The sequence below is a fragment of the Pyrus communis genome, chromosome 11 (assembly GCF_963583255.1).
Source record: "Pyrus communis chromosome 11, drPyrComm1.1, whole genome shotgun sequence".
NCBI classification, from domain to species: Eukaryota; Viridiplantae; Streptophyta; class Magnoliopsida; order Rosales; family Rosaceae; genus Pyrus; species Pyrus communis.
In genome coordinates, this window is record NC_084813.1 from 4,609,995 (window position 1) to 4,631,011 (window position 21,017).

Here is a 21,017-nt window from a genome sequence, read left to right on the forward strand (position 1 = left end):
ATAATTTTAGTAAACAACTTCAGCATGAATTTGATTCTAATTCCACCTTATTTCAATTCCTCATTAATCCAATTCCTCCTCAATTCAATTCCTCTCAATTCAATTACGGATTAGTAAACGCGCTATTAGTTTTTTTACTTTTTATTTTTTACAAACGGTGTTATCTATAGTTCTAGACTAAAGTGAGGAGGTGAACCTAGAGCATCTTCAATGGAAGTCCTATTTAAAGATTCCAACTATCAATTTTGAGTACTTATTTAAAGATTTAAAAGGAATTTTTGTGTCCCTAAAAGAATATTACCTCCAATGGTAGAGTCTTTATATTGGACTAGGATTCTCTCCCCCTCATCTTTTCATTCTTTCCTCTTACAATCTCTATTTTATCTTTTTCTTTCTATAAAAAATTAATAAAAGATGTTGACATAACTTAATTGTGACCGTTCAAATAAAAATGACGGGAAGGAGAGGAAAAAAAAAGAAGAGAGAATCTTTCTCCCTTTATATTAGTATCCCTAAATTTGAAGTTTTTATGGTTTTACATGATAATTTGATTAAATGTTAACTATTTTTAATTAACTAAAAACATTAAAATTAAAAGCATTAAAAGAAAAATCTTCAATCAAGATTGTAGATACGATTTTCCACTCAAAATGCACATTTTTTTTGTTTATTAGTTAATTAAAAGCATTAAAAGCTACAATTAAGATTGTGGACTTCGTTTTCCATTAAAGGTTGTCCCTATATGTGCGGACATACACTATATATCTGATGAGTTCCTATACCTCCCTCTCAAACCCTAGTCGACGTGAAAAGCGGGATCTACAAGGTCTTCACGGCTAAGGTTGGTTGAGTTTTCATTTATACAAAAGATCCTCCGTCACCAAACTATTTTCTTCATATACAAGTGATATTGAGGAGATGAAAATAAAAAATAGGACCTTGACTTCTTAACTGTGGTGGTGTTGCTTGTTTCTTTAATTGCAGGCGTACAACTTTTCTGTTGAATTCTACTGGAGCCCATTTTTAATGCAGCAAAATGTGAACCAAGATAATGGTGCTAGAATTCTTAGGCTTGACAGAGTTGCAACCTCGGCCATGAAGTGGATAGGGGCAGACATTATGGTGTTCAACACCGGTCACTGGTGGGTGCACCATCGGAAGAGCAAGACGTATGTCACTTGTGATCTAATAAAGAAAATGAAGGAATATTTTTCAAGATATTTGTCAAATGGAATTGAGATTTGCAGGTGGGACTTGTTTCAATACGAGGGCAAAACAGTGGAGAATATGGATATTGAATCAGCATTTGATATGGCAATGAATACCTGGGCACGTTGGGTTGATCAAAATGTGGATGCGACTAAAACAAGAGTCTTCTTCCGCAGCATTTCACCAGAGCACAAGGGAAAGCATTGGCGTTACAACAAAACCCAACCCATTGAAGACGATTCCTACGAAACAACATTTCCGGGGAAAATTATAAAAGTTGTTGAGAGAACAATGCAGCGCATGAAGACCCTGGTGACGTACCTGAACATTACAAAGCTGTCTCAGCATCGAAAAGATGCACATCCAGCAGTTTATGCAACAAAGAAGTGGATGCAGTTGTTAGCTTTGCAAAATAGAAAACCGGAGACTTATGCTGATTGCAGCCACCGGTGTTTGCCTGGCCTGCCAGATACCTGGAATAGGCTATTGTATATTTGTATGTATCTTTGGTCTTGGACACCTCCAAAGTCATTCTTAGTATGTTAGTAAACTTAGCATACTTCGTTCTTCATAAGGTTGAATGAAATTTCAAAGAGAAGACGAAATGTACAGAAACCGTACCTGCCGTTGATTAATAACCTGAACAGCTGCCAAGACACGTCGGGGTAGCCTGTCCAAATAAGCAGACAAACCAGAACCGAGTATTCTAAATCATGAGAATTTACCTTCTGTGAAAAGATGTGATAGAATGTATGCATCCACAGTTGTTCCAATTAGTTGCACAAGCACGAAACTACGATCCATTATTCCCCTCTGGGCACTTATTTGAACCAGTAGCACAGGTTCAACAGATTCCTTTTCAAATTCCAACATAAAAACAAAAAACTTAAAAGAAAAGAAAACGAGGAACAAAAATACAGCATAGCAGCATAAACAATAGCTAACCATAAACAATAGTAGTAACCATCTTTTTAACAATGGTGACCATAAAGGTAGGACTCTATTGGGTCAGACCCATTTGTAATCTAAATTTCAAGTACTTATTCTTATGGACATTACAAATTGTTAACATACTCGAGACTAGAGCGGGAGACATTCTTGTTTATTTCCCACTATGGTACAAATTTTAGCCTAAGCTAGGAATTTTGAATGGCACCATGATCACCAAGGAGAGGCTGCAGTGAGGCGGTTTATTTACATAAGCTTTTACTAGGGTACCTAGAGAATCTCCCATTCAGATTCACAAAATTCATGAGCTGGTGATTTCTGTGTCTCCTCCACAGTCGGAGAATGCCCGAGACGTTCTCCACTTTCTAAATTTGATTTTTCATCATCCCCATACCATAATGCAATCTGCTCATATTCTTGCTTCCTTGCTGACCTCTTCCTCAAAGCAAAGGCATTCTGAATTTTTTTCTAGAAAAGAAGTCCCAAGTAATGCCAATTAAAGGAGGGAGAAGAAGGGAGGGCGAGAGAGAGAGAGAGAGAGAGAGAGAGAGAGGGGGGGGGGGAGGGAGGGAGGGAGGGAGAGAGAGATAACCTTGTCAGGCCTATGCTTGCTGTCCACGTGAGGAACAAAATGAACGTCCTCATCAGTCACCATTACACAAGTCTCCTCAAGCTTTACCCTTTCAGATTGTTGAATGGTTTCCGTTCCATGTACAACAGTATTACTCTCAGTTGCATGAAAATTGGAGTCATGCAAACCCCCTGGGAAATTGAGTCATTGGTTACTACTAGGAGAACAAAATAACATTCAATTTATCATGCACCAGTAACCCCATCAAGTACACAACTCTACATGTGAAAAAGAACGAGCAATTTTTCATGAACTAGTATAAAATCTAGACCCCACATGAATGTAAATCAGTTAAGGTCCACAGTTGAAAAAACACTCTCCTTTATTTTCTCAGTGTTATTATCTGCATAATCATTTTCAGTCAATACTTGTCAATATAAATCCTGTTATCAGATTATTGTGCATCTGAATGAGATGTACTGTGAGTTACCAGGATGAGACGCAGAGATTTCCTCGGCAGCATGTTTTTCAGAGTGTACTTGTCCACTTGGAGAGGATCCTAACAAGGAAACAAACCCATTGTTCAAACAATTGTATGCAGCAGCCAACCCGGAAATCAAAGAGAACAAGTAGCAAGGTTGGTGAAAACAAAATACTTTTAGAGGGTTAAAAAGAATAGTCACCATTTGATTCTACTGATGAGCCACCAAAGGATGAATCCGGTATTTCGTTCCATTCTTTTGCTTCCAATTTATCCAAAACAATCATATTAGATGTTCGGCTGTCAACTGAAACATCAGCTGTACATTGGCTTGCATTTGCAATCACACAACTTTCCCTTGTGGACTTACATGTCACACCTTTGGTTATAGATGGCGTTATAGCTGTATCTCTACATTTCCTCGAAACTTCATGGGTATCATTCAAATTTACACAGCAGGATGATGATGGCCTGCCCAAATCAGATTCAACCAGAGTGATTGCCCCGGGAAAGTTCTCCTTGATTGGGTTTTCTTTGACAACCGAGTTTGAATTATTAAAATTACTCCCATCATAGTCTTGTCTTAAGTATACATCAGAGCATGCTCCTCCAGCACAATTCCCTGAGGATAGCATGCGATATTCATCCATGTGCTGTCCACAGAACAATGATTTATGGTCCATATCCATATTCATTGCAGCAATCACCTCTGAATCCCCACTCAATTTTTCAACATCAACTTTTACCGGCTCTCCTTTCTTGCTAACCTTTGACTTTTTAGAATTATCAACATGAAAATTATTTTCTACAGGGTCCCCAAAGGCTGAAGAGTGACAGACCAAATCTTGCATTACATCTGCGTAGAACTTTTTAACACTTGCACCAACAGTCTGTACCTGATTCTCAACAAATTTGACTGTGTCCTGTTCCAAATAAATAGAATGATCAACAAAATAAGTTAACTGGACTACGGAATGAAATTAACATGACCGCTATCTCATATGATCACTGAACCACATAAACACCATATTTTATTCCAAAGAAAAATGCACACAAGATAAATATGTTCATAAGCACTCAAAGTGAGAGGATGATGAGGAAGAGGAAGGATAATTGAAAACTTATGATCAACACTTCCAGACCAGCAGTATGTGGTCATTATTCCTTTTATATAGATGAGGACCTCAGTTTAGGAATCCGGGAGACAGAAAAGGACTTTCAAAGGGCCTTACCTGGTACATATCTTCTTCTACCTCCAAGCACATAGTCTCGAATTTCTGGTATACAACCCCAACCCAGGTTGCACCTTTCACATCCATATTGATCATAAATTAAACTTTACACAATCGTTGTATGTCTCCTGGTATTTTGTAATTCCCCCACTCAGTTTCTACATCAAATTGGTAATTATCTGCAATAAATCATATGAATTTAGTATTATTAGCCCACAAGAATGCATAAAAATGGCTCTTAGGAAGAAGAACCCCATAGAACGTTGAAATCTTCCATCTCCCAAAATGAAACTAAGAATTACACCATGTTTCTTTAAGAATTACTGTAAGTGTTCGATATCAGTAGCACGTAATAGTTTCACCCCGTGAACCAAATAAATCAGACAAGCAAACGAAACTGATTGAAAGAGATCAAATTCAACAGTAACTTTTTCCAGTGACCAACTGTATACACATACTGTATATCACCTCAGAAGAGGATTATCATCAAGCATCACGGCACAAGGGTTGACGGGTATTCGGTACAATTTAATTTAGTGAAATACAAGTTCAAAAATTAATGAGTTGAGACCCTATCATAATATGAATGCAAGTCTCAGCATCCTATAATTTCTTCCAAATTTCCAAAGCAAACCAAATGCCACAGTGTTTGAGAGAACACCAAACAAATGATTAAATATAGTTTAAAAATATAACAAAACCAATTTATTTCAGTAAGCAACAACACAAACGATCCCTAACTTGAAAGAAAAACATCGAATCTGTAAATAATAGAACCCTCCAATTAATTTACAAATTCTCTCTCATAAGGCAAAAAGCGCGAAAATTGATACCAAAAAGTAGCTAATTCATATGAATTTCCAGCAATTTTCCTGGTAACCAAACAGGTAAATGAGAAAGGAGCTTGCTTTTAACCATGATCAAAAGCAGCAAAGTTTGATGATTGTGATGAAAAATGAGGGTTGAGAACTTACTTGTTGCTGTGAATTGTGAGTGCTGAAAAATCTGATGATCAACTAATATTAAAAATACCCAGAAGAACAGAAACCCAAAATCTCAGAGAAGAGACCTGGATTAATGCATAAACCCCCCAATTTTGTGTTTGGAACAATATAATACGGAAGGGGAGAGGTACAAGAAAGTAAGAAACGTAGAGACACAATTCCTTTCATTGGAGCTTCTTCTAGCCTCCACGTGTTCAATTAAATATGTACAATACTTGGGTACGAGTGAGAGCATATCCAAAAAAGATGTCAAATTTTAAACATCAAAATGATAGTTAATAGCTTATGTGACAATTTAATATTTTGTATAATATTTTGCTCCACCCGATATGTCAAATAATAATGTCATTTAGCAAATTTTTTATTTTTTTGTGAAGTCCAATGATTAAAGCAACCAATCAAATATTTCAAAAATATAACAACATTTATTATATATTATATTAATTTATTAAAATATCATTTAATAAATTTGATATCTGCTGTCAAATTTGATAGCAAAAGGCTTTGCCTTCAAATGACTCAGCAACACCTAAGAAACTGAAGGCTTGTTAGGAGAGAGTTTGTTGCCATTTTTTATTGTTGTATGTTTATGTGGTAATTTTGACATTTCCTTTGGAGATACTCTGAGGACCCTAGAAATTCTTATATCACATCCGTCATTGTATATTATACGATAAAAAATCATTGCAATTTTTTTCACTTAAAATTGAATATAAATAGTACATGACGAAAACTGATCGCATGATGTACGATGAACGGATATGATTGGAGGATCCCCATAATCCTCACAAAGAGAATCATGAGAAAATCCTCTCTCCTTGGATAGGGTCAGTATCCAAATCTAATGACATCTGACATGGCCCAATGACATGAAGACACATGTAATTTTAAAGACTCATTATTCTTGAAACCAAACACTCTTAAAAAGAAGAAAATTTTCATTGTGACCGGAACACAAGTAGTAAACTATGTGTTTTTATGGAAGTTGTGAGAAATTTTATTTTTTAAGTTATTAACTTTTTAACATACATATCTCACCATTTGTATAGTGACATGTGGTGTATCACCCCGTGTACCGATTATACTAAACAATCTCTCTAATGGGATTTTTACTCATCACCATAACTATGGTGTATATTTACTATACACCTAATCATTTGTCAAGTGTATTTTTTCTAACTCTAGTTACATTTCACAATAAATGTTACCTTTTCAATTTTGAAAAAAAAAAAATTTAACCAAAGTTGAATAAAATGACACATGACAAATGATTAGGCGTATAGTAAAGATACACCATTGTTTGTGGTAGTGAACAAAAATGCTCTCCACCCTTAAACCCATAACAAAACACCATTTTTCTCTCTCAATTGTAGTTTTTTTAATCTTGCACGTAGTGTATGGCCAATAAACCGTTGTTTCATCAATTAAAGTTATATTTCAATCGATGTTCAAGAACGGTTGGAGCTGTAAAATGAATTGAAATTGTTTGAGGCATCATTGAATTTGAGGAAGAGTAAAACTCCCTAGAGTGACTTCTACAAAATTCATATAGATTTTGAAAGATTTGAGAATGAATATATAACAAATGTTTATGAATTTTGATAGATTTTACAGAATCGTGACCGTCAAATAATCAAATAATGATAAATGTCTTAAACTGACCAAATTTCAAAAACAAAAACAATTTCATTTGATTTTTGACAAATACAAAATTGGGCAGGAGATAAAATGATCACAAGTCTATGAAAGATTGGTGCTTTTTGCACAGATTTAAACAAAATTGGGCATGCGATAAATATTTCTTGTTTGAGTTAAATTAAACAAAACTTCAAAAATGATGCAACCCGGCAACGAAAATTGCAGAGATGAAATGATGCAATCCAACATCATATTTATCCACAAATGACGGAACCTAACAACCCATATCTAAAATTTATAGAGATGAAGAAACCCAACAACCCATATGAGAAATGATGCAACCTAGTGTCATATTTATCCATGAATGATACAATCCAACAACGAAAATTGAAGAAAAAATTGTAGAGATAAAGCAAAAAAAGTGGCTGGCACGCAGTGAGAGAAAGACAGAGTCAGAAATTCAAAGAGGTCTATGGATTTGAAATCTTATCGTGTGTGAGATAAGATTTTATTTGGTCTTGGTTATATATACTAAGATTTTAGTTGGTATTGGTTATATGTACTTCTTACTTTTAAATTCCACAAAATCCACAACTTAATGAAATTCTACAAATTTTTTTATTTTTTAATACACATACATTTGGATGGACTTTAAAAATGACTGCTAAAATCTCAATTAACTACACCTAGATTTGCATAGATTCCAAAAATCTTTTAAAATCCCTTAGTTGACTACACTAAACTTTTAAAATCCTCTCAAATTTAAATTTGACTACACCCCTTACTATAGGTTCGAGCAAATTGCGAATGAAACTCAAGACACGGATACAAAAGGTAAACAGGTTGGAGTTTTTGATGTTGGTGTCAAAAATGATCCTTTATCTAATGCGCAGATTGCAAAGTTAGAGAGGAAATTTGTTGGAATTTATATATTATAATATTTAATTCAATATTTGAATGAAAAATGTTTTAACCGTTTGTATCAAATCGTATCTAATGTGTGTGTATTTATACATACATATATATATATATATATATTACGAGACTGTAGAGACTTGATCAAGTAAGTACATTAATCAAATGATTTTATTAAGTAAGCATATATATTTTCTGTACGTGCATGCGTAGTTTATGGAAGAAGAGGTTGCAGTTGCACTGGAAGCCAATGGGGAAAAGAATGCACGTCTCGAGAAAGAAATTCGTGACATAAAGAGCAACCCCTGAAGGCTAGAAGCCAAGCTACACTCCCACAGGCCACAGCCAAAGCCTCAAACAGCTCAGCTTTCGGTATTATATCGAATCATCATCAACCTTCATCAATAAATTAATTTGGGTCACAAATAAAATCAACTAACTTTTCATGCCCTTTTGATAGGGAATTATAAAGCAACGTCGATTGCATTCAGTGTATTTTTTTTTTTTTTAATTTTTAAGATGTATTACTTATTTATTTATATCCAGATTATGAAGAATTAAAGAAATTAAATGCCGATTTGGAGGATAAGTTCGTGGAGATGGCAAGTACTATTGCTGATATCAAGTGTTCCTTATCTGGTCTAATGCTGAAGGTAATGTATATTTTTATGAATTAAAACTAGTTATAGTTTCTTCTTCGTGATCAATCAATCATCTTCTAATTAAACACGTCGATCATCACATTTATATGTGTGTTTGTGTGTCTGTGTATATATAACAGATGCCTGCAGCGTCCAGTACCACGAGTAAGAGTAGTATGAGAGTGAGCGGCATATATGCAGAAGAAGATGAAGATGAAGATGATGATCAGATGGCGAGTTTGTTGGCGAATATTTCCGCGTTGCTTATCGTTTTGGTATTTTTGATGTCTATACGTATCGGTTTCAGCCTATAGCTCTACCCACTTGTATAATTTGCAATTGGCATGCACTGCAACATGCATGCAGCAAGAGTAGTAGAGTAGTTTATGAGGTATCTTTGATTTCGATGATATGGCACATTCGAGTCTCGATGTGCTCTACTCATCATGTACTTCGGAATAAAAGACAGAGTAGGATCTTGTCCGGATCCACTTTGTGGGGATCCTAGAGATTAGTTTATCATATTCGTTTATCAGTCATCCTGCAATTAGAAATCATTTTGAATATATTTTTTTTAAACTAAAACACAAACAATGACTAACGAAAGCTAATCGCACGATGTACGATAAACGGCCAAAATGAATTGATCTCATGGATCCTCACAAAGAGGATCCGAGAGATCCTCATCCATAAAAGACCAATGATGTTCCTTTTTTTAATGTTTTTTAAAAACAAATTAAGCACGCACAAACTAACGATTAAGTATTTAGAAAGATTGATAAATTATTGTCATGTAGTAATTCGTATTCGTATTGTATTATGAACACACCGAAAAAACTCCCAACAAAGTGGTGTGGAAGGAATGCATGCGAAATTTAAATGGTACGCAAAATTATGCAAAAAATAAAAAACCATAAACAATTCAAGTTGTTTTCACAAAATTCCCTGCAGTGCAATGTTAAAAGATCTTTCCATAAAAGTCTATATTCCTCCCTCTAATTTTTAGAATTTGCAAATTTTGCTTTCTCAGTAACTTCACTTCAGTTAATTTGTAACTAGATATACACCAGATCAATCAAATTTTTGTACAAACAAAATCTAAACCGTCACAAACGCGCAATGCATCAAAAAGCATACCACATCTTCAGGCGTTTGATATCTCATATCAAAGTTTATCGATTCGTATTAAACAGCCGTTTGAAAATCCCCAAAGTCGTCATCTGGTATATCTTGAGTGCTTTGATTCCCGGAAGAGCTTGTTTCTTTCGACTCATGTTCCGTTGATTCTGAGGCCTCGTGCTTAGAAGTTCCTTCAAGGTTGAGATTTGAAGGCAAGTTTGAGGAAGACTTGTCAACAGTAGCAGAAGGCGAAAGTGGTGCCAGGGGAGGAGGTGGTGGTTTGATACAAATCAAGGGTTCTTTTTTGCTAGCCTTTTTCTCTGGTGAGGAGTTGTTCTCAGAAACCTTGGACTTCACGATTTCGGCAGTTTTCTGTTGACACCGAAAAGAAATTCAATCAGCATGCTCCAGTAAGTAGCATAAGTCAAAATCACACATCTTGAAAGAAAATGCAATGCACACTAACATTCTTTAATTGTAGTACAATAGTCTCCCCCTCTTTTAAGCTGTAATCAACTGAGGAAGTTTGCTGAAATTTTTGTTCCATCTCTTCTGCAGTTTTCTTTTTGTCCAGATATCTTCAAAACAATTTAGAAAGGTACATGAGCTTGATAGACGGAAATTCATCCTCTGATACACATGCATTAAAAATCAAATCAAAAGCTTCTAAAAATGTTATAGTAGAAAATGAAGAACAAGCAAAATTGTCACTGTACATATAGGACATACTTCATGTGATCATGCAAGGCGGCTTGGAAATCATAAGCTTCTGTTCTTTCTCGAAATCCAAGGCCAATGAATGCATGCCGAAGTCGACCATCTGCATCAATTTCAATGTAATGAGGATCATACAAGACATGAACAAATCAATGGAAATACAAATTTGTCTAAGAAGCCCGAAATTGCATTGCTGTCTGGCACAAAACTTTGGGGAAACAGGAATACAAGAGGTAAGAAAAATAAAATGAAACAAAAGAAGTGGCATAATACTTAGATACGAGTTGCAATTCTTGGTCAAATCCTGGTCTATGATTTTGTGGCAAAACACCACATGATGATAGCACTAATTAACTTCAACGTTCTGGTCTACTCTTGTCCAAGCCACTACAGACAAATGGAAGGCTCGTAATTACTAGCCCTCTCCCACTGCAGGCCATCTATTTGGAAGTTTAAAAGCCATGCACACAGTAAAGGAAAGTTCCCATGCCTAGAATGGATATATATCAGAGGATGAATTTCCATGGTTTCTCTTGATCTAAGGCAATTTTTCACCCAATATCTTCTAGTTCTAGGTACGAGTTATAGGTCAAATGCACAACAGTAAAATGGGCAAGGGGGGACATCTACCTTGGGAGCCAATAACGGATGGAAATACAAGCTAAAACACTCTTTGAATTGTTCCAACAATAGGCTAATAGGCTTCACTAAATCATTAGAGATTGCAACAATGAGAAAGTATATAAGCTCACCAATGTTCTCCTCTACACGTAGAACAAAATATCTGCAGAACAAATAACATTCAGTCACCCTCTAGATACTAATCAAAATGCATAAATTAAAAATTCCATAAGATTATGCTCCTCGATAAACTTAATGCAAAGGAATCTTCTTGTAAGTAATGTAGGCGCATGATGTTTTAACATGAGAAGTCCAATAAAGATGCGCTCCAGTTAGTGAGAATTAGGATAAACCTGCTGCTATCAATTACAGGTTCCACTGGATGAGGTTCTCCATTTCTCAAAAATGCCCGAGCATATAGTTCACCTGCAACGATATATCACCTTACATTTTAAATAACAAAATGTCTCATGCTACAAAAGGAAGGCATACAACACAGTTTACATCTTATATAACAACTAAAATATCCTCACTGGTGTTCTTATCTTCAAGTCTGATAATGCACTCTTCTCCTTTGCTGATTACTTTCAATATCCCTTCCCATACCCATTTGTTTACATCCCATTCATCAGCCCTGAAATAAACTTCAGAGATGTAAAACTCATCTCCAACACATGCAATAAAGAGTTCTGCAAGTAATCAACGCCAATAGATAGATTACTCTTCTTTTTGTTTGTTCGTTCTAACTTCTATGGTTAAGAAGCACCCAATATCCTGACTAATAAAACTCATCTCCATTTGTTTATCTATTTATTTGTTGACTCCTTGGTTTTGTGTCAATCTAACTTAATCTCAGAAAACTTATCCCCAAAATAGATTACGAAAAACTCATACAATCTAGCCTAATTGTAAGCTTCATTTCCAGGTAACTAATCGATGTGTGGACCGAATTAAAATTACAAATAACTCGTATCAATCATGATAACAGATGGCATCGTATCAGATTAATCATAAATAAACTGTCGGATGAATATCCTATTTTCTATTCCATGAGTTGAGCAAAACCTGTATGAAGCTGCACTTTTCCTCGGCGGTATCTGCAAAGTTACATTACAAAATAGCTTAACACCCCAAATAACTTCAAGAACCGCCATACAAGAGTAACCAAACATTTCTCGCATTATCGAATCCTTAAGATTACTTGTAAACTGAAAACCAAGAGCCATGATTGTGTTTGATGGCAGATCGAAAACAAGCACTAAGTGGTACTAACTGAAAGGGGTTTTACTGTCAACACTTGAACTAGCAAAACAAGATTAAACTAATCCTCCATTACCCTAATTTTGCACTCAATTTAACATAAATTAAACAAATTATAATTAACATTTTACTCCGGATTTAACCAACATTGGCAATTACACGCCTACAATATTCATTCATTCAACTAATACATGCATCAATGTTCATCAAGAAATCTAGTTGAATTATGCATCCCCAAGATACCCATTAACAGAATTACTCAAAAAATATTCAGGAAAGCACAAGGATTCGGGCACATGATGTATATTACCAAGTATACGTAACATTCAGGCACTTGAAAAAGAACAAGCTCCAAAGCTTCAGCTTCCGTTTCTTCTTGCTCGTTCGGTACCACCGGTTCCCTCTCCATCTTCCAGATTTGGGATCAGGATTCAGAACCACTGAAATGAAATTTGAATCTGAAGCTACTGGTTGCTGAGGGTTGGAACTTGATGGGAACTTGTTAAATTAATTTGGTAGGATTAAAGATTGATAATTTGGTACTCTCTCTCTCTCTCTCTCTCTCTCTCTCTCTATATCGGTTTTCTCTCTCTGTAAAAGAGACGATCACAGAGCGAGCTCTTCTTCCACATTCAGTCATTTTCACGAGTGTCCTCGTCGGTAATATTAAGATACAACAGGGGCCGTTGGATGAGATTACGTTTTATAAGCGTACGGTTAGGATTGTCAATGTAAGGCTTTTTTTTTGGTCGAAGGCTTTTACTGCTTGCTGATTAGGCGAAAAATGGGGATTTTTCGACGGTTGTGATGAGAGTGGAAGGTTCAATGGGAGGACGAGAGTTAGTTTTTACTTTTTATTTTTTTACAAACAGTGTTATCTACAGTTCTAGACTAAAGGGCGGGGGTGAACTTAGAGCATCTTCAATGGAAGTTTCTATTTAAAGATTTCAACTATCACTTTTGAGTACTCATTTAAGGATTTAAAGGGAATTTTTGTGTCTCTAAAAAAATATTACCTCTAATGGTAGAGTCTTTATATTGGACTATGATTCTCTTTCCTCCTCTTTCCATTCTTTCCTCTTACAATCTCTATTTAAAATGTTAACGTGACTTAACCGTGATCGTTCAAATAAAAAGGGAGGGAAAGGGAGGAAAAAAAAAGGAAGAGATATAATCTTTCTTAGTATCCCTAAATTTGAAGTTTTTATAGTTTTACATGATAATTTGATTAAATGTTAACTATTTTTTAATCAACTAAAAACATTAAAATTAAAAGCATTAAAAGAAAAATCTTCAATCAAGATTGTGGATATGATTTTCCACTCAAAATGCACATTTTTTTTGTTTATTTTACCTATTTTTAATTAATTAAAAACATTAAAAGCTACAATCAAGATTGTGGACTTCGTTTTCCACTAAAAGTTGTCCCTATATGTGAGGACATACTATATATCTGATGAGTTCCTATACATCAAAGACCCACTTTCGATTCATTGGAGATTCATTTTGTCGTTATATATATCATTTTATATGATGGTTGTCCTTATTTAGGGTCTTCACTAAAAATGCTCTTAGCCTCACAATGGGTTAGCAATAATTTGGTTTAAATTCGCATTGACGATAATCAAATTCTAAGAGCTCTCACTTATAAGTAAAAAAGAATATTACTTGACTGTATTACTAAATGATAGAAATATAAAAATTAACTAAGAGTATGATTTGGTAGAGAGAGGTTGCTTGAAGTTGGAGGGTCACCTCGTTTCCTCGGTACATGGGATTGCAATGTCCCCTTCACAAGCTTCATTTGCATTTACCAACATCTCTCGTGAAAAAAAAAAAAAAAAAAAGATTTTCACATGTCATTTTAAACTTGTAGTAAACACACCTTTTTATTTTTAACTACCAACTTTCGTAAATGAGATTCTTAATTGATGTTCCTCATCACGTCTCTTAAAGTTAATGTTATTGGCAAAAATAGACATGATAACGTGAGATTCCAACCCTGCCATTATGTAAAGGCATGCCCATTCCAATGAAAAATGACAATTGTTCCTTACCTAAGAAACTTATAGCTTGCGATTCATCTTTGGAGGGTCTTTAGCTCACACCACACTGGTTCTTGACTGTAAGAATATCAAAGTAATTTTACACATGTGAAATTTGTACCCCACATTATTCTTTTTTGTTTTACTAATTTTGTTGGATGCAAAATGCAAAATGTGGTATTTGCCTCTAAATTTAACAAAAAACACGCATAGAGAGCTAAGCAAAGGACCATATTGGACATTAGAATACAAATTTTTTGGGAGTTGATATTGGTATTCTAAAAAAAAATCATACTGCACTTTAGAATTACAAAAACATAAAGAAAAAATTGCTTAGAGTAAAAAAATTTGTATAGAGTAGTGTCAAAATGAAACATGAAACTAATACATTGACTATTGTTGTGGTTGACTGACCTTAAGAGAGTAGGATTCTCCCATTCTCACCTCATTTTCTCCCTTTTTCTCACATATTACTTTTTGTCCTTTTCTAACGATTAAGAAATTAACACAAAAAGTTGACTTAACTTAACCGTAACAGTTCAAATAAGAAAGGAAGAAATGAAAGAAAATTAGAAGGAGATAGAATCATACTTCGAACTTAAGGCCCATTTGGTTCACATAAAGGAATTGATGAATAAACAATCCCGTATCTTTAAATATTGTTTTTTTTTTCTTTCTTAAGTTTGATATTGTCGGGAAAAGGACAAATCGTTTTCTTTTATTTTTCATTTTTAATTGACACAAGAAGAGAAAACAAACTTGTCTTCGTCCACAAGAAGGGAAAATGAAATCAAAGATGGACGGACGGGTTTCGTTATTTGTGAAAACATATCAATTGGTAGAACCCTTGATAAAAGAAAGAGATGTTGTATATGAATCACTCACATATTCTTTAGAACATGATCTAGAAATCTGATTGGAAGTATATCATGCAACAAACTGTCTTGTTTTCTTTACTTTTGTTGGATAAGGAAGATGAATATAGAAGAAAAGAAGTGAAAGAAACTTGTATAATTTCTTTATGCTTTCTGTTTTGTGCTTGTCGTTCACAAGGAAAATGAAGTTGGTATTCGGTGTATACAATGACTCAAATTCACCTTTTTATATAGGGCTTTCATCTAACACTACAATACATAGAAATTATAGCACACTTCTCAACGAAAGCAAACTAACATTATTCACAAAGCCTTCACATGAATCGTGTGAATTCCAATCATCATTTTTCAACGCTTCATATAGGCCATTCCACTAGTTTTACACGGGGCATTCATAGTACTTTTACAACATAAAAATGATGTTTATCATTCTTAAATTCATTTTCTTGTCAATTGAACGCCTCCTAATATTTTTTATGTTCATATAGAAGTAAAACTTAAACTAATTATCTAATATACTAACGCTGTCGCTATATTAAAACTTAGCTTTTTAACCAAAAGGATCCCTCACATTGGTATAACTCTTCACTTTGGTCATTGAGATTTGAAATAAATAGAAGTAGTCCCTCGGTTTGACACCATCAATCATTTTGGTTACTTTAGGAAAAATTTCTATTAAACAAAGATGAAAATTACAAAAGTACCCTGAATTTTATAAACAATAGGTCAAAATAATTTTAAAAAAAAACCCTGAATTTTATCTTCATTTAATGAAAATATCAAAACAATTAATGGCCGGCAATTTCACAAAACATTTTCAATTTCATATTTTAGAGACTAAAACAAAAAATTATGCTAATTTTAAAAACTATTTCTACTAAAAAAAAAAAAAAAAACTTTATAACTTCCTGAAAAAAGTGCAACCAATACTTTTATTTATTTATTCTGGTGATTGGATTTGATTGATAAACAGATACTGAGGGAGGATGAGCATGAGAAATGATTTTATATCGTATCCACTAGTACCAATTCCCCCAAAAAAAGACAAAACCAGCGGGCTTATTTAAACATCCGGCGCACGTTAGCCACATCCCAACCGAGTATAAAAACGTGCTTAATCACCGAACCCTCACTCTCCCTGCTCATTTTCCTCTGCATCCCAGTCATCAATGGCGGCGGCTACTTCCTCCTTCTCTCCTGCCCTCTCCCCTGCTCCCCAATCATCCTCCGCATCCAAAACCCATGTGGCTCCCTCCAGTCTAGGGTTTTCATCTGCGGTCTCCAAGTCTCTCAGCCCTCTGAGAGTCAAGGCCACCCACGGTGGTAATAATGTCTCCGGCGGCGGCTCAGCTCTCGGAGCTCGCATGGTGTCAATGCCTTCCATTAAGCCCCCTCCTTCTCTCGATTTCGATACATCTGTTTTCACCAAGGAGAAGATCAACCTCGCTGGTCACGACGAGGTCGCTCTCTCTCTCGCTCTCACTATCTGTCTATTTGTACAAACACATTTATGATATTGCTTAATTAATTTACAAATTGAGTTGATGGGTTTTGCTTGGATTTGAATAAATGGGTTGGGGAAAGAGAAAGGGAAGCTTTTTATACTGCCTGATAGCTTTTGTGCATATTCTCTGTACTTATCATTAACAAACAAACAAAAGAATGATTCGAATGGAAAAGAGGCCAAATTGTTTACTGATTTTCCGCCGATTTATGCAAATACATATAAACTGTATTTATTTGTTGTAACGATATACATATTGCTAATAATGATTGAGAAAGATTTCCATTTGGAATTTTTTATTGATTGTGTGTGGTGGGTTTGATGCTGACTGCAGTATATTGTGAGAGGAGGAAGGGATCTGTTCCACTTGCTGCCCGATGCTTTCAAGGGTATCAAGCAGATTGGTGTTATCGGTTGGGGTTCTCAGGTGAATGAACTTTCTCTCATATATTATATCTATTTGTTAAATGGTTGTTTTATTGAATATCATGCTTAGTATTTGGGTCTGCATTGGTTCTTAGGTTTTCTATCCGTTTCTGTATCCATACGGTTGTTCTCTAAGCCAATAGATTCGTTATGGTAATCCAGTATGAATTGAGAGGGGGTGGTTATGTATCGTATTTCTTTTCCGTGCATTTTTTACTGTTGTAGAAAGTGAATGTATATAGTTTTTCTGTCTCAGTCGCTATATGTTATTTGGGTCTTTAACCTATCTTTTCCCCAGGGACCTGCTCAAGCTCAGAATCTAAGAGATTCTTTAGTTGAAGCAAAGTCTGACATTGTTGTCAAGGTAAATGCTTTTCTGTTTACACTAAAATATATTTCATATGAAAAAAAGATATGGTTACTGACTTATTTTTCAATGTCTTGCGGTTAACTAATTTAACTTCTTGTGACTTTACAGATTGGACTCAGGAAGGGTTCTCGTTCTTTTGCTGAAGCTCGTGCAGCTGGTTTCACTGAGGAGAATGGGACTTTGGGGGATATATGGGAAACAATCTCAGGCAGTGATCTCGTGTTGCTACTAATCTCTGATTCTGCACAGGTCCGTCGATTGCACTTTTGGTTATTGTGTTTCTGCTAATATTGGCTGTAACTTGTAGTTGCGGCGGCGCTTCTATTTCTGCTAAAATGATTTTGGGTCTGCTAATCCATTTATCATTTTCAACCATCTCTTATCTTCTTATTCCTGGATACCGACTTTTCGTACTTACTAATAAGTCACTTTGGAAACTAGGTTAATAAAGACTGAAGTACTGATAATCCGATTACCATATTGTTTTGTTTTTTCTTTGATGTAATATCGCGAACTATATGTGCTGAAAGTTGTTGAATGATGGTGTTAATAATCAAGTGTTTTTTAAGTTCTCTACCATGTGAGTCTTAACAAGTCATTTGTTAGCATTAAACCAGAGTGGTATTAAGCTATCTGCATGTAATTGTCATCTCATGAATATCTTCATAATTATGCATGATTTTGTTTTGCTGGTCGGAAATTATTTGCTGCCATGCTAACCTAAGTAACGTTTGCTTGGTGAAGTTTCACTTTGTTGAGAATCAGGTCATATTACAGAAAGTAATCTCTAATGGAATGAAGTCGTGAGTGTGTGGGTGAACGAGCCTGTTTTCTGGCTACCCTAAGAAGCATCTTTCTGAAAGGATTTAACTTTGTCTCATGTTGCAGGCCGATAATTATGAGAAAGTATTTTCACACATGAAACCAAGTAGTATACTTGGTCTTTCCCATGGTTTTCTTCTAGGGCATTTGCAGTCAGTGGGACTTGACTTTCCCAAGAACTTCAGTGTAATTGCTGTATGTCCCAAGGGGATGGGTCCATCTGTAAGGAGACTTTATGTCCAAGGCAAAGAGATAAATGGTGCGGGAATTAATTCCAGTTTTGCAGTCCACCAGGTCAGCTCTCTCTCTCCCCCTCTCTCTCTCTGACTACATATTTTCTGGCCCAATATCCTGGATACTAAATGTGCTGTGTTTGTACAGGATGTTGATGGTAGAGCCACAGATGTGGCCCTGGGCTGGTCAGTTGCCCTTGGTTCTCCTTTCACATTTGCCACTACACTAGAGCAGGAATACAAAAGTGACATCTTTGGCGAACGAGGTATGATTTATTCGCTACATCGTAGCTTTCTTTCTCTTTTCTTTGCTTATGCTTTGAATCCAGTAAAGTTGATATCTCATCTCTTCTTCTGTGCTTTTAGGCATATTACTTGGTGCTGTTCATGGAATTGTGGAGTCCCTGTTTAGAAGGTACACTGAAAATGGAATGAGTGAGGATTTGGCTTATAAAAACACTGTTGAATGTATAACTGGAATTGTGTCAAGGACCATCTCGGCTAAGGTACTGCCTGCACATGAATTTCATTATTTGTAGTTTACATCTGTGTGTTCCTTGCACGTCTGTGCTTGTATGTCAATTTAAGAACAAGTGGTCATTGTTTTTATTATTTTTCCCAACAGGGAATGTTAGAGATTTACAACTCGTTGTCTGAAGATGGCAAAAAGGAATTTGAGGCTGCATATAGCGCCTCATTTTATCCATGCATGGACATCTTGTATGAATGCTATGAAGATGTTGCCAGTGGCAGCGAGATCCGCAGTGTTGTCTTGGCCGGTCGTCGCTTTTATGTATGTTCTCCATCTGTTTTCAATTGGTGAAAGCCCAAATTTTGATTATTGTTGTTTAGAAGTACATGATTCTCAGAGTCATAGTTCTTTGAATACTTTTAAGTAAAACGAATATTAATGTCATGCAATTGATAATGAACATACCTTTGTTACAGGAGAAGGAGGGTCTGCCTGCATTCCCAATGGGTAAAATTGATCAGACCCGCATGTGGAAAGTTGGTGAGCGTGTCAGATCAACAAGGCCAGCTGGTGATCTAGGCCCATTACACCCTTTCACTGCGGGTGTTTTTGTTGCCTTAATGATGGCACAGGTACGAGCCTAACCCTTTAGAATGGGTGAGAATGTGACATTGCAAAAGAAGAAATTAACTTCCAACAAGCAATTGTTCCGAGTTGCTTACACATGAATGGGATTTTTCTGTTCTGATCTCAGAGTGTAGTAGTCTATAATGATACGTATTTTCATACTTTAACTTGCCAAGATTAATAACGTTCGTCGTTGACTTTATATTGACACCAGACTAGTTAATTAAACAGCCTGAATAGCAAGTGCGTGCCTAAAAAATATTAAAATATTGGCAACAAAAGATTGGTATGTGAAAATAGTTTGATGTTTTTACTTTTCTCAGACTAAGATGCATATCAGGTTTAGACCTATAGTTAAGAATGTGGATTTTGTAAAGGGTTATTTTTCTGTCAATGTATCTAGTCAAAATCATGAAACATCTACTTCAAATATATATTTTAGGTCATCAACTAAACAATGAACACGCGTATTGTTTCGTAATGCAAATTATAGGTTTCTTTTTATCAATTGAACCTTCAGATCCTTGGAACATAAATGCTGTGATGTTATTTTATCTTTGTCGTAATAGAAATAAATGATTTTGTTAGTAACTGGGGATAATTCTGCATTTGATTTTAATTGCTTTTATGAATTTTCAGATCGAAGTATTGAGGAAGAAAGGACATTCATATTCGGAGATCATTAATGAAAGTGTTATTGAGTCGGTGGATTCTTTGAATCCTTTTATGCATGCACGGGGAGTTTCTTTCATGGTTGATAACTGTTCAACAACAGCTCGATTGGGATCAAGGAAATGGGCTCCACGATTTGATTACATCCTTACTCAGCAGGCCTTAGTTTCCGTGGACAATGGTGCACCCATCAACCGAGACCTCATCAGCAACTTCATGTCAGATCCAGTGCATGGAGCCATCAAAGTATGCGCTGAACTGAGACCTACAGTTGACATTTCAGTGACTGCTGATGCAGATTTTGTGCGACCAGAGTTGCGTCAGAGCAACTAAAACTCGACGAACCTACTGCCTGAGCTGGCCTATGAATTCCGTTTGGCTCCATACTTAAGGTGTGCTGTAGTTTGTCCTAGTTTATTCTGTTTTTACTGATCATGTGTACTTCATCACATTGCAAGTTGTGTTATGATTTTGCGGTAGTACCAAGTAGTTAAAATATTAATAATGTTACTGCGGATGGTGGTTCCTTCGAAGGTCTGGTTATTGGTTTATGGATGTAGCTTCTCATTTTTTGCATTTCTAAAAGGCTTTTTAGTCAAAATAGTCTCTGAGATT

General features: G+C 35.5%; 4 protein-coding genes across 4 annotated transcripts; 2 read left to right on the forward strand and 2 right to left on the reverse strand.

Moving 5' to 3' along the window:
- Positions 1-1,026: 1,026 nt before the first annotated feature.
- Positions 1,027-1,755, forward strand: LOC137708913 (protein trichome birefringence-like 1). The gene is made up of 2 exons (XM_068448074.1): positions 1,027-1,142; positions 1,248-1,755. Exons 1-2 carry the CDS (start codon positions 1,027-1,029, stop codon positions 1,753-1,755), a joined length of 624 nt encoding a protein of 207 aa, XP_068304175.1.
- LOC137708064 (uncharacterized) lies at positions 1,741-5,596 on the reverse strand. The gene is made up of 6 exons (XM_068447047.1): positions 5,416-5,596; positions 4,442-4,620; positions 3,412-4,132; positions 3,219-3,287; positions 2,750-2,919; positions 1,741-2,625 (listed from the first exon to the last, which is right to left on the reverse strand). The coding sequence occupies exons 2-6, from the start codon at positions 4,535-4,537 to the stop codon at positions 2,428-2,430; spliced, it is 1,254 nt and encodes a 417-aa protein (XP_068303148.1). The 5' UTR covers positions 4,538-4,620; positions 5,416-5,596; the 3' UTR covers positions 1,741-2,427.
- A 3,991-nt stretch (positions 5,597-9,587) lies between these two features.
- LOC137708258 (uncharacterized protein At1g03900-like) lies at positions 9,588-12,941 on the reverse strand. Its single transcript, XM_068447298.1, has 8 exons — positions 12,667-12,941; positions 12,162-12,193; positions 11,630-11,730; positions 11,450-11,522; positions 11,228-11,259; positions 10,488-10,578; positions 10,225-10,336; positions 9,588-10,130 (listed from the first exon to the last, which is right to left on the reverse strand). Exons 1-8 carry the CDS (start codon positions 12,763-12,765, stop codon positions 9,825-9,827), a joined length of 846 nt encoding a protein of 281 aa, XP_068303399.1. The 5' UTR covers positions 12,766-12,941; the 3' UTR covers positions 9,588-9,824.
- A 3,455-nt stretch (positions 12,942-16,396) lies between these two features.
- LOC137708033 (ketol-acid reductoisomerase, chloroplastic) lies at positions 16,397-20,969 on the forward strand. The gene is made up of 10 exons (XM_068446996.1): positions 16,397-16,736; positions 17,115-17,207; positions 17,505-17,570; positions 17,685-17,825; positions 18,465-18,692; positions 18,780-18,897; positions 18,998-19,137; positions 19,257-19,424; positions 19,580-19,735; positions 20,370-20,969. Exons 1-10 carry the CDS (start codon positions 16,446-16,448, stop codon positions 20,733-20,735), a joined length of 1,767 nt encoding a protein of 588 aa, XP_068303097.1. The 5' UTR covers positions 16,397-16,445; the 3' UTR covers positions 20,736-20,969.
- Positions 20,970-21,017: the final 48 nt, after the last annotated feature.

Excerpts from the sequence above, each read along its gene's own strand:
- LOC137708913 (XM_068448074.1), top strand. The coding sequence starts at position 1,027 with ATGCAGCAAAATGTGAACCAAGATAATGGTGCTAGAATTCTTAGGCTT. Across the intron at positions 1,143-1,247 it reads GTGTTCAACACCGGTCACTG|GTGGGACTTGTTTCAATACG; the intron begins GTGGGTGCACCA and ends TGAGATTTGCAG.
- LOC137708064 (XM_068447047.1), bottom strand. The coding sequence starts at position 4,537 with ATGATCAATATGGATGTGAAAGGTGCAACCTGGGTTGGGGTTGTATAC. Across the intron at positions 3,288-3,411 it reads CTCATCAGTAGAATCAAATG|GATCCTCTCCAAGTGGACAA; the intron begins GTGACTATTCTT and ends TTTCCTTGTTAG. Across the intron at positions 2,626-2,749 it reads GCAAGCATAGGCCTGACAAG|AAAAAAATTCAGAATGCCTT; the intron begins GTTATCTCTCTC and ends CTTCTTTTCTAG.
- LOC137708258 (XM_068447298.1), bottom strand. The coding sequence starts at position 12,765 with ATGGAGAGGGAACCGGTGGTACCGAACGAGCAAGAAGAAACGGAAGCT. Across the intron at positions 12,194-12,666 it reads CTGAATGTTACGTATACTTG|ATACCGCCGAGGAAAAGTGC; the intron begins GTAATATACATC and ends GTAACTTTGCAG. Across the intron at positions 10,579-11,227 it reads ACGTGTAGAGGAGAACATTG|ATGGTCGACTTCGGCATGCA; the intron begins GTGAGCTTATAT and ends AAATTGATGCAG.
- LOC137708033 (XM_068446996.1), top strand. The coding sequence starts at position 16,446 with ATGGCGGCGGCTACTTCCTCCTTCTCTCCTGCCCTCTCCCCTGCTCCC. Across the intron at positions 17,826-18,464 it reads TAATCTCTGATTCTGCACAG|GCCGATAATTATGAGAAAGT; the intron begins GTCCGTCGATTG and ends CTCATGTTGCAG. Across the intron at positions 19,736-20,369 it reads TTGCCTTAATGATGGCACAG|ATCGAAGTATTGAGGAAGAA; the intron begins GTACGAGCCTAA and ends ATGAATTTTCAG.